General features: G+C 36.5%; 2 protein-coding genes across 2 annotated transcripts in view; one reads left to right on the top strand and one right to left on the bottom strand.

Moving 5' to 3' along the window:
* LOC145999327 (uncharacterized) overlaps nucleotides 1–20,065 on the bottom strand; it is a 463,252-nt gene that overhangs the window by 137,227 nt on the left and 305,960 nt on the right. The window lies entirely within an intron of this gene.
* The window catches only part of LOC145999725 (uncharacterized), a 241,021-nt gene continuing 233,343 nt past the window's right edge, over nucleotides 12,388–20,065 (top strand). The window contains exons 1-2 of the mRNA XM_083137004.1: nucleotides 12,388–12,486; nucleotides 19,036–19,198. Coding sequence (XP_082993130.1) covers nucleotides 19,118–19,198 — 81 coding nt within the window. The 5' untranslated portion in view covers nucleotides 12,388–12,486; nucleotides 19,036–19,117. The remainder of the gene's footprint in view (nucleotides 12,487–19,035; nucleotides 19,199–20,065) is intronic.

Below are 20,065 nucleotides of genomic sequence, written 5' to 3'. Positions count from 1 at the left end.
AAATCATAGATAACTGTACTTCCAATTTCCGTTATAGTTGGATTAGGTAGAATGCGGACCACCTGCTTAATGTTTATTTCTTTTTCATCCTCTTCATTAGGTACAAATAAATTGCCAGTTTTTCCATACTGCTTCAAGAAGATCACACGTAAATCACCACTGTTTCGCAAAACACTTGTCTGACACACTGCAACATAGTTATGGCTAACCTGAGTCTTTCCATGACCAGTGATGCAGACTTCAACATATACTCCAGGTACAATATTCACATTGAGTTCAGATAGGTCTAATTCTTCTGTTTTCGAGGTATGTCCAAGTTCATTTATGTTGTTTTCAACAGATGCATCATCATCATCGTCATCAGAATATGATTCAGATCCACTGCCAGAATCAGATGAATACACATCACGCCACCGCAATTTACTGTTCATACTGTGTGGCACTATTTCTGGAAAGGCAACTTGTAATTTCTGTTTGACAGATTTTGAAGTCAATCCAACAGCTACATGTACATCATCAATTTTCTTGATGTGATGTATTTCTCGTATTGCTGGTGCCGTTCGCACGTACTCCCATCGTTTGTTCAAAAATACTGAAGTTTCTTCTGTCTCTTTCTTGGTTACAAAAAGAACCTCAGTCGAATTACATTGAGCTTCAGCAACTTTGAAGAATTCTTCAGCATTTTGAACAGTACAATGTCGTGATTTTACTGCTGTCCAGACCATTCGTTTAACTTGCCCGCCAATGGCATCAACTGCTCCTTTACCATGGCCAGCTGCAAAATAGTTCCACTCTACAGTTTCCACACTGAGATCATCAGGCAAGTGGCACATATTGAAAGCTGTATACTTGCTCTTAAATTGGGAAGAACAATTATCTGAAAATATCATCAGATTATGTAAAGGGGCATCAGGGTATCTACTCTGAAAAGGAGATACTATTGTCTTAATGAAAGTCCAAGCTGAATGTCTAGAGTGACTTACATCATCACTTACAACCACATACGAAAATGTTCTGTCATCAGACCACAAGCAACACGTGAAAATTGCGACTTGAGAGTGTTGCCAGTGAGCTGACTGCACTTCATCTTGTGAAATGGCACTGTAGTTCTCAGCATAGTCCACCTGAATCACTGCTTCACACCTTTTCAAAATATTCTTCCTGTCCTCAAAATAGCTTGCTTGCTCATTCTTCACGTACAAGTGCATCTTGAATTTGGGAAGAGAGGTATTTATTTGTGTAACTAGCTCCTCTAGATTTGTTGTTCTCTCTTCAACAACCATCTGCCCATTGGTCTTGACCCACTGTTTCCATTTAACTTCCTTTGAAAAGTCACAGTCAGTTTCCAGCAGACATTTTACATCATAATAACAAACTGTGCATTCATTTGTCATGCAACGCTCTTCACAAATATTGCAGCACATTTTCTCTAGTAGTGCCCTTCGTGTTAAAATATATCCTTGATAATCAACACAGAAACAAGAAATAGCATGAGCTGTAAATCTGAAATTTTCATGCTTAATACAGACACATACATTGTGTGGAGTTTCTTTTACTGGTCTCACATGTTTGGGACGCGTTTCAAAGAATTTTGAAAGAGAGATCTTTACTTCAGGATGAATCTCCAAGAATCGTTGGTAAGCTTCTGCAACATTCATTACAAGGGAACGTTTCTGTCTTCTCTCCTTCTTCCCAGTGACTTCATCTTTTACTGCAATGCAGTCTCTTTTGCCAGATGTTTGCCAACTGATGTCATCATTTTCAAAAAATGATTTCACTATTTCCAAATCTTCTTTTGAGTATGATCGTCCCCTAGGAGACACTATAACTTTCGTAACTTGGTTGTCGGGCTTCGGGAAACCTTCTTTTAAAAACTGCCTGACAACAGCCTGTTTTTTTGAAGGGCTAAATGGCAAAGCCTTACATGCCTTGTGGACAGCTTTTCGAAGTGTGCTTGTTGAAGAATATGAGCCCAAAGCTGAAGGGTTTGAAGGCGTATTGGTCTTCATCGCTTCTGCTTTTTTCCTCCTCCACTCCTGTACCCTCAACCTAGTCTTTTCTCTCCTCAAATTTAAAAGGTTTTTGTCTTTTGCACACTTTTCCTTTTCTTCTTGCCTTTTTAACCTATTTCTTTCTCTATCCTTTTCCAAATATGCAGCCCATCTCTCTGGATTTTCAGATTTCATTTTAGCTCTCATTTTTGCCATTCTAGGAGCAGACTTTACAGGTGGCATTATCTGCAACAAGAAAAAACATAAGCTTGGAGCATTTATAGGTTATTTTATGTTTCTGTTTACCTACCACTGATTTTAAGGACATTTCATTATAACATAAAAAATAAATTCTAGATGGAACAAAGAAAAATAATTTCATTTTACTCTATGACTTAATATAATCAAGTTCTACACATCAATAATATATTTTAAATCTCTCTGAATTATACCAGTAATAGGTTATGTAACATGGACTATAGTTCATAAAGTTAGACAACCCAAACCTAAAAGTGTCAGTGGTGATAGAAATGTAACATCCGTGACTTGTAACATCCGTGACATCTATTTTATTCTTATTTAAACTCAGATAATATCTTTAAGATGGTAGGGTGCAAGTATTTTACTAGAATGTCAACATTATCTACTTTTGACAAAAACAAATTTAGTTCAATTCTGTATTTTTAAAAAGTATCTTCTTTTTTTTCACGGATGTTACACCATGTACATCTGATTACTGTTTTACAATTAATTCATAAATTTACTCACCTTGGTCTCTGAAATTCAGTGTGTAGACTCTCAAAACATAAACTCAGCAGTAAACTTCCTGGAGTTAACAGTTGAACTGAATGTCAAGGGAGCTGCCAACTTTAGTGAATGAAACTGGCCATGTATTGCCAACTAACAGCAGCTATTTCTTGTAACAATAAAACATATCAATTATATTATTTTTCAAAATATCTCAGCAGAATGCTTAAATGACAAGTTTTATCTACTCAAATAGAACATATTTTTGATTATTAATTTTTTTTGGTATAATTACCTCTTTACCCGGAATGGCTGATTTCAAGTCTGAGTATGTTAAATAGCTAATGTAAATTATGTACCTTAAATTATTTTAAATGGATGTAAACCATTTAATTGAATTAGACTTGTTGGATAAGTTTGAATCACACGGGACTCTTTGTATTGTTAATATATTTGTGTGGATGGTGAGAGGCGGTAATACGTAACGTTGAAATAGGGAAAACATCTTCTTGTATACCCCTGAATTTTTTGAAAGTTCGTCTTGAAAACTGGCAATTATAATTGAATTTTATCATGTTCCTAGAGTAGCCACATGTAAATGTATCCATGTTATAGCTTGTTAATTATTTATTTTTATTACTTGTTCAACATACCAGTGACCATTACCTTACATATCAAGATTGAGAATGGTTTCTCCAGAGTGTCTGACATGTCACTGTTGATTTCTATTTTGCAACTGCAACTATATAATTTCAGAATGTCCACAAGTACTGGAGGATTATTACCTTCGCAATTCATAAATTTTTGTTTGTGAATAAAAAAACTGATTTGGAGTCTTATACAGAATCTATTTGGTGAACAAATAATACCATGGAAAGAAGCATGCTAACGGTAACGAATGTTAATATTCAAATATCCTGCTTCATAGATGTGAACTTAGAAATGATTCTTATCTTGGATAAAAATGATTGATTTTAATGTGATACTTCAAGTGGTTCTGCTGTCTTCACTATATTTTATTTTTACACTTGTTCATTAACTGAAAAACTCCCACCTAAAGTTTAAAAAAGATAATAGCAAACAAATTGCATTTTTTCGATGGTATAATGTGTGTGTTAATGATGAACATCTTGAAAATACTAAGCCATGCCGAAAAGGCATGAGGATGGAGAGCACAGAAGATTTTATATAAAGAAACTTCAAAATAAACTTCATTATACATTCTTCATATATTTACATATGACTTAATTTAGCCTCTTCATGAAGCAAAGTTAAGTTGACTCATGATCTCACCACCAAACGTTCCAGTCAAGTGGTCAGGAGTGGCATGTTGAATTGTTTCTACATGTAACCACTGACTTTAGTGTTTGTATGTGCCTATGTTTCAGAGACTGGTTCTGTCTCACTCTTACATGGGACAAGATGGAAGCAAATACAGTACACTACCCAGAAAACGGGAGCAGAACCAGTTTCTGAAACATTGGTACATATGGAAACTAAAGAGAGACTTTACACTAAAATGATGTGTCACTTGGAATGAATAGCAACAATTCACACTGATCCACTGCACAAGCCACCATTGGATTGTCTCATCCTCAATTGACACATGTTGCTTCAGTGTAAAAAATATCCCTAAAAAAAATAAGCAATGCAAAGTCCCAACCAACTTTGTCTTGGTTGCTTTTATGGTGTTAATATTTGATGTAAAACACAACCTTTTTGAAATAAATTCCCCATACACGTCCGTAGCTTCCATCACAAGGAACAATGCCTCGCCATCCTGAATGCCCTTTTCCACAGGGCAGTAACCTAAAAGCCAATAGTGCCCATCTCAAAGCACATCATCTCCCAGTCGTGAATATTCTCGCCCGCAAGGTTGACACATGCACACCGAAAGTTGGTATCTATATTTATTTTCTACATCTCCTGCAAACCAGTAGAAACATGCATGCGTTGTCCAGGTTTGAAAGTCAGCATCCCTGGTTTTACAGTGCAGAATAGAAGAAACAGCATGCCAAATACAATTTGCTGGTATTACAAACCTATGTATTGTTTCTACTGCTTGCTCTTTTAATGCACTGATTTCTAGGGCTGCTTGTAGATATACCTTCATGACCAGTGCTTTAAGTGGTTTCAGTCAATAGCCAGAATGTCAACCACAAATGAATCAACATGAGTACTACTACTAATGATGACAATAATAATGGTGATTGGTATTGTTATTATTATTGCATACAAAATAAATATAAACACAAACTATCACATCTGTTATTTTATAAAATTTAAGTTGTCATTTGGATTATAAAAGACAGCACTTGCCCATTTATAATATTTTTTCCAAAATTTCCACACTGCTTACTGACGAGAGACAAATTTAGTATCTATTGTTTGCAAAAAATAATGTAACAATGGACAGACTTTTGTAGTGTAGTAAATAAATAAAATGGATGACCGGCAGGAACTGAGTTCTGGCACAAAAGTGATTTACCAGAATGGAGTTCCAACTCACTTTAAGCCCTGTTCATGACATGGCATTGTAAAGGACTTTCTAGATTTGTATGCATCCATCATTGGTTTCAAATTTGAAGCATTATGCTTAAGTAAGAAAAGCACATGTTTCTGTAACTCAATACAAAAGATGAGCATTTGCACTACTTTCATTTTCAAACCTAACAAGACTGTTGCATGGGTGTATTTAATCCAGGATCACTTGTGTCTATAATTGTTACAAGTGCTCAAAGTGGCGGGTAACATGGAAAAATTTCCATAAAGCATCCCTCAGTTTAGATAATTTGCACAGGCATCTTCCCACCTACTGCATTGTTTCCATGTTGGTTCATACAAGCACCATCCTCTCCCCAAGCATTCCACCAGCCCAGCTATTAATTTCCACTTCAAGCACTGATGATAGGGAGACTCAGGAGGACCACTAGTGGCAAGATATTTTCTATCTTATTTTCCATCAATCTTTGTTTCTGTGATTACAATTATTATGAATGGGAATGAACGGCAATTTATAGTAGATTCGATTGCTGAATATATTAGGTGATCACATTTCAAAAGTGTCACTGAAATTCCCAGGTGTGAGTCCCAACCTGTTCATAGATGTTCTTCGTGGGTGTGTCTTCATCAATTTCATCCAATAATCACTTATCCTCATCATGATTAGCCAAAATGACACAAGAAGACAAATTAAATAACAATACAACAATAATTTGAAGGTAATAAAGGGTGTTCCGTATAGGGTGCCGAATTTGAAATGAATGCTATTATTTTGTTTTGAGGTTGGCAGACCTGTTCTTACCAATGTTGGTATCTGTTGTTATGCAGATTAATGTAGCCTCAATTGTTTTGACTCGTTTGTTGTGGTTATGATATGGAACTCCATGAAAAATTCCTGCAAACAAGTGATCTCTTTGCACGGTGACCAGGAATGGCCAGCAAGGTCATGTGATCTTACACCCTGTGATTTCTTCTCATGAGGATTTGTGAAATCACAGGTGTAAGCCAACAAACCACAAACCCTTTTGGAACTGAAGGCAGAAATCATACGGGTGATTGGAGGCATCAGGACAGACATCTGCGAGAGGGTTATCAGTAATTTTGTGGAGCGCATAAATGTATGCAGACTCAGTAGGGGTGGACATATGCCTGACGTTGTTTTTCATACGTAAATGGGAGATGTTACTGCTTACATATATGTTAGATATAACTATTTTCATGATATTTTCCCTGTTGTTATTTAATTTTCTATTCAGCATCCTATACGGAACACACACATATATATATGTACACCCAACAGCGAAAGAAACAGTAGGCGAATTGTCCACCACCATTTTCATTCGGTCTGAATTACACAATGTGATGACAATGAATTGAAATAATGAATTCAATAAGCAATGCCTGCTTCGAACCAACATAGTTTCATTCCTTAAAACAACACAGGATGTAGAATAAAGAAGTAATGAAAATGGCAGTGGACAATTTGCCTACCATTATCATTGCCATTGACTGTACATGTAATGTATATGTATCGCTAGTAACAATCTACCAGATGCGACCACATGCTATATAAGCAAGAACAAAAAGATCTAGAACTAAGTAAACTTTTCCCCAAAAATATTATAATGTTTAAGAAGAGTGGATGTACATTTTATGCATAAGTGAAAGTCTCAAGAGTAGCACACTTCAGGTTGCACTTATTTTTGGTTGTCTTTCATTTTTGTTAGTAGTGTGAATTGGAATAGGGGTATGGGGAATTAATTATTTTATTGGGTTATATTTATCAAAGTGCGAACGTAAGAAATTTCAAGGTGGCAAAAATAAGCATTTTAAGTTAGATATACACTTATACTAAAATTCTAACACACATAGACACAATCACCAAAGCAGCTGAAATGTTAACATTTTATCCACCCCTTGACAAATGACCATCCTTATTAACACACCCAAAGAACATGAGACGGAACCCTTTAACTGGTTTATTGGACTTCGCATACATGACCCCCTGTAGTTTATCTTTATTTCTTGATTTGGTTTCACTTTGTTTATTTTACGTCACTTTTATCCGCAACTTTGGCTAATCACGAAGGTGAAGATGAATGATGATAAGATGAGAGCAATGAAGGGATCATCACAAACACATATGGATGACACAAAAACAAACTCCTGGAAACTCATACCTGTTATCACATGTTGTGAAGTTTAATTGTTTGGTTTGCAATAACGAATTTCTTCACTCGACAAATGCATACCAAATGAAATTAAAAAGATGATAATGAATATATAATAAAAAATATAATACTACTACATCTCCTCATTTTAAGAAATAACAAATTTTGTCAAGGAGACCAGGACAGACTCCCAGCTGTTCCGGGAGCAAGCCTATTCATCTCGTGACACATTATCATTGTTTTCACACTCAATGTGTTAAACACCAAACCATTACACCAGGTTAGCATACACTAACCCTGGGTATATGGAGTGTTCACCACTGCTGTTTAAATCAGAAGTTTATTGAAAATTAAAGTTCTTGTGTTTGTTAATTTAAAAATATTGACTGGATTTAATGAGATCTGTCAAATGAAGTTCTTTTATAAATATATTTGGAAATAGATTAGTTTTTCCAATGGTAACACTTATAATAATCTTGTAACTAGCTAAAAATAAATTGTATGACTGCTTTTTTATTTGCACAATTTATGACATCGTTTGTAAACAAAATACCATTCTTGTTCTAATGTTAGTTTGGTATGATATATTTAACCATAATATTCAAAATTAAGAGCATGCCTAATTTAGAAATTGAAACCAGACTTGAATACCACACTGTTAAAACAGATAATGGATAGAATAAATATATCCTTTGCGGCAGTTTATCTGGCAATGGCTATGGTAACATGAATGGAATGCTGTTTAAACCTTAATCCTATTTTATACTTTGTACTTTATATTTCCTACCACCTAGGTGGCTATGCATGGTGAGCAGTCAAATCACAGCCTCGCTACCAAACTTCCCTTGCTCGAGATCTAGCCTGCAGATGGAAGTTACTTTGTATTCCTTAATCCATTTCATGTGATCACCATTTCATCTTCATCACCACTATTAGCCTAAAGCGACAGAAAATCATTATCAAGTGAGAAAAATAAAACTACAATGCATTTATGTTCCCTATCTGTATTGTGACTGTGACCAATAAATGTTAAATACTGAAATATGCAATGAACACACATTAAGAAACAATCATGTCTTATATTTGTTGAGAATTGTAAGGAAGAATTCCTGGCTTCACAGCCCACAGTGGAAGAAACAACTCGCCTAATGGGATTTGGTAGTGCACCATTAAACTTAAAACTCTTATTTTGCACCATTTCATGGTGTTTCACATTGTAGACATGCACACAACATGAATGGGCATTGTCTATGCATAATAATATAATAACATTTTTTAGTGGTTTTCATTTTTCCTGCAATGTTTCGTCTGGTTTCCCAGAACTTTTTCAAGTCTACATCAAAATTAAATAAACACACACACATGGCTAGCCATTCTACACTTCTACATAGTGTGCTACACTGTGTATCAGAAGAACTTTCCATGTACAATGTTTTCACATCAAAACACAACAGTGATGTTTGTTTGTTTTACTTAGAAATACATTTTTTAGTGTTTTTATTTTTCCTGCAATGTTTCGTCTGGTTTCCCAGAACGTTTTCAAGCTTACATCAAAATTAAATAAACACACAGACATGGCTAGCCATTCTACACAGTGTGCTACACTGTGTATCAGAAGAACTTTCCATGTACAATTTTTTCACATCAAAACACAACAGTGATGTTTATTTTTTTTACTTAGAATTAAATAACAAAGCTCCCCACACGCATGCTAAAGCCATGCTGAAGCTAAAACCATGGTACTAATCTGATATTCCCCGGACAGATTTCTTCATTTTTACACAAGAAACTACTTACGGTAATAAGTTCCTGTAGCATTGTCTAATATCTGGAAGGTGTTTTGTGTGATGTAACGGATTTCTTCAAATTTAAAAGTTTTGGGGCTCATTTGGGGGCAGGTGACTCCGGCCAATTTCTAACATGCCTTTAACAGAGACTCTATAGATAAAACCAGGGAGCCGGAGCAGAGGCGGGGCCGCGTTAGCAGTTGGGGGCGGTAGGTCAATTACCCCAGGGGCAGAGCCCGGAATCGGTGGGAAATTTGGACTCAAAAATTTCAAACAAAAATAATTTTTTAGTTTAAATTTCGCACCGATTCCGGGACGAAAAACATATATACACCTTAAAGAATGTTCCACGAAGCAGATAGGTAAGTACAAATGTCAAAAATTGACAAAACGAAGAAGTTATAGGTGTCCGGGGAATATCAGATTTTACCAAAACTGCCTATCAGTTAAACAGGCATATACTGAACAAATTAGCAAATTGCTTTGGTAACACTTTACTATACCGGAGACGGATTTCTTCAAATTTACAGGAGAAAGTACTTACGCAAATCATTTTCTGTAGCGTTGTTGATGTTTGGGAATGTAGATTTGATCCATTTTAATGCGAATGCATGTGGTTTTCTATGAAAATCTATTTTCGACGTGCTATTGCTGCTGCTGCCATTTGCTTTCTGCTCGAGAGCACAAAATGCTCTCGTATTGTCTGTATATGCTAAATTGAACGAAAGGAGTGCTAATGGAACCTAACCTAACCTAGTAGGCATACCTCGTCCCCTTGATGGTTCGTGCGGCTATCGTGAATTTTTGGGCTAACGTCAATGGTTTTTGGGGCTACCCGTGGATGGTTTGTTGGAAATAAGGAACAACAGTAAGTACTCGTTAATGTAAGAAATAGACATTATTTTCGTTAGAAATTTATTATTTCACCTAAAGAAATGTTCCACAATGCAGAATAGTACGTTAGCAATGTAAAAAATTGCGAAATAAATTATTGATAGGTGTCTCCGGTATAGTAAAGTAGTACCATTGCTTTTTCCAAACTTGAAGCTTACTTCTGTACACATTTCCAATATTCTAAATGAAGTGACCAGGTTTCTAAACTCCACATGTGCATAATCTACCTAACCTGGCCTGTTATATGCATACATGCACTCTCTAGTTGTTAGCATGTATCAAGCTTACGTCAGTTTGTATTTATTTTCATTTGGGTGACAAGTACTTCTACTTCTGCACACCATGGGTTTGGAAAAATTACCACAAGGTGTTCCAACATTCACTGCTACTGCTAATATGTCACTTGATGTAGGTACGAACGTGTACTTAACACATTCCCAAATGCTTTTGTTGTTAGGTTAGACAGGTCAGGTTTAGAGTTATTAGCGTTAAAAATACTTCTGTAAATACTTCCAATACCTGATAATCATGATTTGTGGTATTCAGCACTTTCCACTGTCCCATATATTATTCTCAGAAACTGGTGAAAATAGCTCCACATGCCATCCTCACAACCTGGTGACAGTAGCCTCATATACTATTCTCACCACCTGGTGAAAATAGTCGCGACCTATCTAAATGCATTTTCCACCCTTCTATACAAATTGTTAAAATGATTACACAGTCAAAACTTAGACGCATTTTAGTATAAAAATAGCACGAAAGAAATATTTAAAGGATAAAATTAAAGTTATCAAGAATACTGCTTCGTACTTAACAACATGTTTTTATTTTCTGCACATTACACCATTACAATATTTCTCTGGGTAAATATGCGATATCACCCGGACGGATTTCTTCAAATTTACAGGAGAAAGTACTTACTAAAATGAGTTTCTTTAGCATTCTGGACGTTCTTTGAGTTATTTTCTATCACGGAAAGTAAAACCTTCGTAGTTTAATGCTGCCGAACAAGAATTAATCACTTTTTACGTAAGATATTGGCATTGCCTGCCACATTATGACGTTGTTTCCATTGTGTGCGTGCAGATGGCGAGAGCGTTGAAAGTTACGCGATCTCTGCAGCGTTTCCAAACGTGCCTTCTTTTTACGAAAATTTCTATTTTTAACTGTTCGCCGCGCTTTCTTTTTTTGATGAATTTAGGGGTGAAATGAGTGCTAATGGAACCTAACCTAACATGCCTAACCTAACCTTGTGTGAATGGTTTGTGGGGCTATCCGTGGATGGTTTTTGGGGCTAACGTCAATGGTTTGTGGGGCTACCCATGGATGGTTTTTGGGGCTAACGTCAATGGTTTTTGGGGCTAACGTGCGTGGTTTGTGGAGGTAAACATGAAACAAACATCGAAATAGTACGTAATTTTCCGTCATGTAGGTTTGAAACACTGCTTGCGCACTGAAAATCGACAAAACACAAGCTGGCGCGTCATGACGCGCGATGATCCATTACGAGTGCACGCCATATTGTGTATTACAGAAGCGGAACAAGTAAGACAAATAATCAATCGTAATATGAAAAGTTGACAGTATTTTATGAAAATAGGCATAACTTCACCTTAAAGAATGTTCCGCAAGGCAAAATAGGTAAGTACCAGTGGTAAAATTAAGGAAATAAATGAGTGAAAGGTGTCCGGGCGTTATCGCATATTTACCTTCTCTGCTGTACGAAACTAAAATTTAGCAGGTGATAAAGAATTTCATGGTTCACTTCAAATGTTTACGTTTTCGCTTGTGTTGATTTTTTTTTAGACTGATATATGCTGCAATTTTTCCAAACAATCACAAACACATTTTGTCATTATTGTACCCTATTATGTTAAAAATACATACAGATATCCTTCTCGCTTTAATTTGCTCTTAACTCAACTAGCACTATATTTTGTTATATCTCCTGTTTACAGTACGAAAGTAACTTTTTTTTGTACACACTACACACAATTTCCACCGTTGTTACATTAATATATAAATTTTTAATGCACACACGCATGTTTGTTGTTTATCAATTCGCATTATCCATTCAATTGTTTTCTTGTGTTGGTGTGACGTCACATCCGCAAAATCAGCCAATCGGATAGGAGAATCAAATCGCCTATGCTGAACTGAGTGGGATTGGCATATATGCGGCATATAATATGCCCTCAGCTGGTGGCGGCAAGGAGCATACAAAGGCGAGATACTGAGATTACCATGACAGGTTAAGGGGATTGGAGTAAGCCTCTTTCTTTTTCCTTCTCAGTGCAATGAACCTGTAGTTGATACCTCTGGCATGTGATTTGGAATTTTGAAAAGTGTGAAACTAAATGTTCTTTCCTTGAACTGGTTCAATATGAAAACGTAAGCTAGTTCCTGTAATTTGCAGTACTGTTTTCTATTATTATTATTATTTAAAGATTTTTTGGCTTCGGAATTCTGTTTGATTAACTAGGAAGAATTTTATTCCTGTTATGAAAACTATTATTCTTTGTATTAACATCACTAAATGGAACTTTAATTGGTCTTAGGGGCCGAAAATGCAATTCGTGGCTGGACCGGTAACGGTTGCATATCGCGAGAAATAAGTCATTTTTGGGGTTGTTATATCTTCGTTATTTGTGGACACTTACCGTATAAACTTTTCTTGGTTGTGTTCCTTGATGTTTATTCTTTATTTGTAAAGTCATTAAATGGAATTTTGATTCGTCTCAGGGGCCCAAAATGCAATTCGTGGCTGGAACGGTAACGGTTACATATGGCGAAAAATAAGTCATTTTTGTGGTGGTTATATATTCGGTAATTGTGGACACTTACCGTGGAAACTTTTTTTGTTTTTGTTTTTGGGAAACCAAATCCTCGCGGGCCACAGGTTGGACACCGCGGGACATTAAGTTTTTCATTATTCCCTTGTATACGTTATTTTGTGACATTTCAATTCGGTGGGAGTACTCTAGATACTAGAATATAGTAGGAAGAATGATGTTGAGTATGCAGGCTTATAGAAAAATGTTGTAGTTATGAAATCCTAGGTTTTTTTTTGCGGTGTTTTTTTTTCCAATTTACCCATTACAATTGCATTTGTATCCGTACGTGCATACATTTTTGTAATATCGGTGACTTTCGTGTATTCCCCCCCCCACCCGAAAACAAATATAAATTCATAAACTGCTATTTGCATAATTTTCCGGCTCTCTTGAATTGGATGGCTTTTTTTTACACTCCTGGCAACCCTGAGCTACCATCTATATCCTTTGCTTCTACTGCGTTCAGGTCGCTTACTTCTCGTTTCAATTCGGTGCTAACTTCACGGACGTTGCAAATCAACAATCATGACACATGATGATCCAGAACGCCACAGGTGTGCACGCCATATTGTGTGTTACGCAAGCTAAAAAAGGAAGAACAATAATTACTCATAATGTGAAAAAGTGACATTATTTTCAAGAAAAAAGCATAATCCCACCTTAAAGAATGTTCCGCAATGCAGAATAGATAAGTAGGTATGTTAAAAATGACAAAATAAACGAGTGAGAGGTGTTCGTCAGAGGTCGAACAGGTACCAAAAGTACTAAATAAGCATATATCTGGAAGTGTCATTTCAGTGAAAATATTGGAACATTTCGCGACACCCCTGTAAGCTATCCATGGTGGCCTACCCCACCACGACACACACTTGGGGAACTACTGTGATAGAATATATTGGAAAAGCTGTACAAATTCATTCTCATGTGTACCAACAGTGTTTCATATGCTATCCAATTTTTGTACATATACGTGCAGTCAATTTGCAACCAGGTGAGTAGTGAAACTTTTAGTTTTTTTTTTGTTTACATGGTTAATACAGGTTCCATTTCTGCATCAGAGGTATCAAAGTACACTATATAATTACATGTAAAATTACACTAAATGTAGACAGGAATGGGATTTTGGGGAGTCATCCTAGCTATTCCCCTGTTTTGGATGTAATACCGAATTTGTGAAATAGTAAGATGGAATGTAGTTTCTCTTTCCCCCTGCTGAACTTTCATCAATTATTTGCAAATTATTATGCGAGGCTCGAAGGAAGATTTGTGCTCAAAGCCAGATCAAGAAGTGATCAGGTGTTTAAAGCATTTAGGGGCATTGATTATTCGGTACTAGTTAGATATAGCGAAAACACGTTTAACTCCTTCATTTTCAAATTAATTTCATTTGTACTTACCTCATATGCATAGCGGAACACTTTTCAACTTAGGATTACTTTTTTTGAATGAAAAAAGCGTTATTTTTAACATTGTAAGTATTTATTGGTCGTTGCTAATTGGCAGCCAAATCTTGACTCACGTTGTCTATCATCAGCTGATATTCAGTGTTACCAAACTTATGAACTGATAAATGCCGCACAACCTATCCACAGAAGGTTAGGTTCAGTTAGGTTAGGCAACATAGAAAATTAAATTGGAAAAAAAAAAACGCTCACACATCATCTTGTAAAACTACCGCATGGTTGCTACATTGACAGGGGGTTATATAATCGAACACACAGAACATTTGATTCACATAGACGACGGTAATGGTGGCATGAGCTATCATGCAACGGAGATACATGAATGTCGAAAATTACATTATTTACCGGCCGAATAAGTTGCACGAATGGAAAAAAACACTATTCCCAGCTTCCAAAAGTCCACAGGAACTCAATTCCGTAAGTACTTTTCCATCTCTTCTCCTGTAAATTTGAAGAAACGAGTTTTCGCTATATCTAACTGTTACCAATTATTCTACTGCTAAAAGACCTAAAGGTGATCCACCTAATCTAACAATGAAAGGATTTCAGAATATTTTAGTAATTCCAAGAGCCCCAAACCTGACCTGACTATCATAACAACAAAAACATTTAGGAGTGAAATAATACTCCTTCACATCCCACACACGCAAACAGTCAGATAGAAGTGCATGGGAGGGAAAAATTGTTCTCCACAAAATGTGCAGTAAGTAGTCACGGAACCTCTGAAGTATGATATGTGTTAACAGACATAATTAGAAATCAAACCACGCAAAATACCACAGTGGTCTAGTCGGTAAGGACCATTCTCCGTGACGGAGTGATTAGCACATCGTGCTACGATGCTATGAATCCAGGCTGAGCGTGAATGTTTGTGAGTGTCTATTCATCAATTTTATATCATCACTCATCCCCTTCTTTGGAAATTAGCCAAAAATGGCACAAAAAGCAAAAAAGCAGAGCACTCACACTAGTCGGTAGGGCATTTGACATTACCAGTTGTCTATCGGCTGAACATGCCGCACTCATTTATTTCGTCACTTCTTACATTGGAACTTACCTATTGTGCATTGCGAAACATTCTTTTAGGTGCTACTCTGCTTTTCTGACGAAAATAATGTCAATAATAGCCCCAATATTCTTCCTTGTTTCCCTTCAGCAATACACCGCTTGGGTAAATGTTTACTATCCTTCGGACACCTATAAGTTCTGAGTTTCGTCAATTTTTAACATTTCTACTTACCTATCTGCTTCGCGTATCATTTTTTAATGTGTATTCATGTTTTTTTGATCATTTTTTAAAAAAAAAGTGTTTTTGTAACTGAAGAACGTACGTTTCCGCAAATGGTTTGTGGGGCTATGTGTCAATGGTTCATGGGGCTATGCGAGAATGGTGTGTGGGGGCTATGCAAGAATGGTGTGTGGGGCTACACATATTTTTTCGAAACCAATTTTTAACTAGTGTAACCTATTGTGACCCTACCTAACCTAACCTTACCGGAAATGGTTCGTGGGGCTATGCGTCAATGGTTGAATTTCCGCTATGAAACATTCCCACATCACACAAAACACCTTCCAGATGTTAGACAATACTACAGGAACTTATTACGGTAAGTAGTTTCTTCTGTAGAAATGAAGAAATCTGTCCAAAGGATAGTAAACTAGTACCTCCAACTTTACTAACCAAAAAATGCCCAACAAATAGCCCCAAAACCATTGACCTTAGCCCCAAAAACCATCCACAGGTAGCCCCACAAACCATTCACGCTATCCTCACAAACCATTGACGTTAGCCACAAAAACCATCCACGGGTAGCCCCATGAACCATTCACATGAGGTTAGGTTAGGCCTGTTAGCTTAAGTTCCATTAGCACTCATTTCACCCCTAAATTCATCGAAAAATTCCCTAAATTATTTTCCTGTAACACAATGGCATGGTTGAAAACAATGACAGGAGATTACGTCATCAAGCGTGCGAACATCCGGTTCACGAGAAAGCAAATGGAACGCCAATTGTGCGTCTGAGAGATATTTCTCTTCAAAAATACATGAATTCCCCGTAAAACAGATTCAACGATGAAAGAAAACATCTCCACCACCTTCGATAATGCTACAGAAACTCATTTTGGTAAGTACTTTCTTGTGTAAAAATGAACAAATGAAATTGACAACTGTTACCCATTTGACTGCCACGTGGGAGACCCAGGTTCGGTTTCCAGGGTGAGTGATCTAAGGTCGGGTTTTTCTGGCCTTGACCCTGCAAAAAGTGGTTCTGGAGTTTGCTCAACCTTGAACCAATGGGTACCTGGGGGCAACCTTGGTTGACAAAGGCAGATGAAGCATGTGCTGGGCACATCACCTCCAAAAGAGAAGATCGAGAATGCATGGGGCCCCACCTCCACATCCCCTAAATGTGGCTTCATGGCATTGTGCTTTACCTTTACCTTACTACGTAAAAAAATGGAGTGGCTATGAAAGAACTGGAATTAAACAATAGGCACTTGGACAGGCAGATGCTAATAAAGATCTTGCTGCAGCTGAAATTCAAGAGGACAAAAACTTCCAAATTTCAGATTTGTGTGTGTTGCGGGGGGGGGGGGGGGGTATGAACCACAAACCAACCTTCGCCACCCCAAATGTCAAGGTCACTGCACGTCACTGATGTTAACATACGGCTAGACTCTACTTTACGTCCCTATCTGCATGGTGATTGCTTCTTTGCATTCGCGGTTCACGTTTGTGGTGCAGCAGCTGGCATCTCTTCGGGTAAGTACCTTTTTCTTTTTACACTTTCTGTACACAATAGCCCCACTATCCATTCACGGGGACGAGGTATGCCTACGAGGTTAGGTTAGGTTCCATTAGCACTCATTTCAACCTAAACATGTGCTTCATCTAAAAAACAACACGCATTCACATTAAAATGGATCAAATCTATATTCAGGAACTTCCACAACGCTAAAGAAAATGATTTCCGTAAGTACTTTTTTTCTGTAAATTTGAAGGAATCTGTTTCCCTCATACGATAATGTTACCCAAGGTTTATTCTTTGAAACTCACACTTAACAGCAATTAAATGAACTTTAAATCACATATTGCAATTTTTCAAGACATCTTTTCCACTATATTTTTTAGTTGCTATAGTTTTTCTTGCTTGTTGATAAATCTATTAGTTTCTTAAATGTTGCCAGGTCCTGGCACATCAAGGTTAGTTTATTTTCCATCTGACACTAGTTCTCTATGGCGTCATAAATGTTTGCCATATTGAAAACGACCAGTACTATATTTTAACTAAATAACAAGGAATCACAATGTAATGTCAAGGGCATTACACCCGGTTTTATCATACAGTCTTCATTCTGTTGGTCCAAGAGTTTTAGACACCTCAACTATGTCACTGATGAATTTGATCACATAAGAAAAACGCTCCCTCATTGCTTGAAACTTTTATGAGCTTGAAAATCCTTCATCTTTTTATTTTCAAGAGTATAATATTGTATATTAACCTGTGATCGGTCTTGGGTGCATGCCACACTCACTTACAATTTAATAAAGTGTCATTTTAACAATATTTAAAATATTGGCCTGCAGCACACACTACCAACTTTTAGAGTACCACTGGAAGTACAACAAATTAATTTCAAACAATTAAAATTTGGAATTGAAATTCTTATACAATTAACAATTCTTTTTGTAGATATATGTATTTCGTTCATGAACTAGTGAAATGGCAAATGTAAACCACTCCGCACCTGAAATTAAATATTATGTAGAGATAGATGTGTGTGTGTGTACGTATGCCATTTAATTGAATTAGTATTTTGTGGATACATTGTAATCACAGACCCTTTATAATGTTAATATATTTGTTTGGGGAATTAAGAGGTGGTAATATGTAAGGTTGAAATAGAGAAAACATCTGCTTATACCCTTGAATTTACTTTACCAGGAATTATACTTGAATTTTATCATGGTCCTGTAGTGGCCATACTGAGTAAGAGATGTGAATGTATCTGGGAAAGTGACAACATGCAATATATAATACGGGAATGACGAAAATATAATAGGAATAGAAATATACAAAGCTTTGTATAATTTAAAAATTCAGTTTACAACAAATTTTTGCAAGTTTGGTAGGGAATCAAAATGTTCAACTGTAACAATTGCTAAGAGGAATGTTTATATTTTTGTCTCAATACAAAATATATACGGGAACATTTAATTTGTAATAAATATCTACCTTTGAGGTACATAACTAAAATAAAAAGAAAGGCACATGGGGTGATGTTGAGGTATATAGCTCCAGGTATTCTTGATTGTGGCCAAAGTTGTGATGGCGATCAGTTTCCCTCCAGCATTGCCCCCAGGTACCCATTTATATGAGGCTGGGTGATCCTCAGAGCCATGCAGAAACAGGGAATTGACTGGAAAATTTCCTTGTGCAGATCTGCCGTGAAATGAGCCTAGGTCTTCCGAGTGATAGCCAGATGCTCTACGAACTGAGCTATGGTGGTGTGGCTCTTGGTAGATGACTAAAGTTTTAATAAATACCCAGTATTTACCCAAATTTCATTTAGCTACCCAGTGTCTAAATACCCATGTCCCAGCCCTACCCTACTTATGACTTCAGTTTTCTTCATTCTAGGTTTCAGAGGATGACAGTTTGCCAAAGTTCGTGTGCTATCCGTGCATAGATAAGCCAGAGAATCTTGGAGGACTTCCATAACATGTCTTCTGAATCAGAAAACCTTCTCAATGAATACCCGTCATCTGCAGAAGAGAAGAAGAAAGGGGAGACGGGCTTTGAGGTAAAGTTAATTTTCTTACTTGAATATGTTGTAATAGTAACAAATAGTCAAATCAGCTAGACTGCACAATCGATCCTTGTGTTTTACCATTTGAAGTAAAAGAAAGAGATGTTCGCTAATAGTACGTATTTCACACTACGATTTGCCACTGTTCATTTCTCAATTTGAAGTTACACTTCAATGAAATAATAAAAAATTTACTACTACATTACTCACCATAGATTGTTTCCTTTAACCAAATCCATGTTAGTTTTAAATACACAGTATTGCCAGGTCGAACTTTGGTTTTCAACGTGGATATGTATACGAATTTTCACTAGGATTGAACTCTTTTTAAATCATGTTTTCATTCGTATTTTTTTTTTTGCGCATGTTCTAACATGCCTTTAAAGGATATCTTTAAAAAAAGGCTGGGCCACGGTAGTGCTCAATTACTCCAGTGACGGAGCTGGGAATCGGGAAGGGGGGCAATTTTTATGAAAATTTTACAGTTCCAATTGTTTCCTCACCTTAAGTTATACATTTCTGGAATTCTTGATTCCTACTCTTTCCAACAATGTATGATACATATTTCTATTCAGAAGGGTCGATTCGACATCCTTACCGTCGAATCTTATTTGCTCTTGGTGTGGTAATAGATGTATTTCTAAGGTATAGAAAGTATTATTTTTGCACCTGCTGTTACTAATAATGAAATCATGTATACTTCCTGAAGAACCACTGTGAAAGGAATATGTAAGGATCAGAGTTCTTGTGAATAAAATTGTATTTCATTCTACTCTATTCTGTTGTATTTTCATTTGTGTGTGTGGCGTGGACTTCATTGTAAAACTCTTTCAAAATACATGAGGAATGGAATATATGGAA

Source organism: Lepisma saccharinum, chromosome 15 (assembly GCF_977018435.1).
Source record: "Lepisma saccharinum chromosome 15, izLepSacc3.1, whole genome shotgun sequence".
Classification (NCBI taxonomy): Eukaryota; Metazoa; Arthropoda; class Insecta; order Zygentoma; family Lepismatidae; genus Lepisma; species Lepisma saccharinum.
The sequence above is the reverse complement of the archived record's forward strand: the minus strand, read 5'-3'. Positions and strand labels throughout refer to the sequence as shown.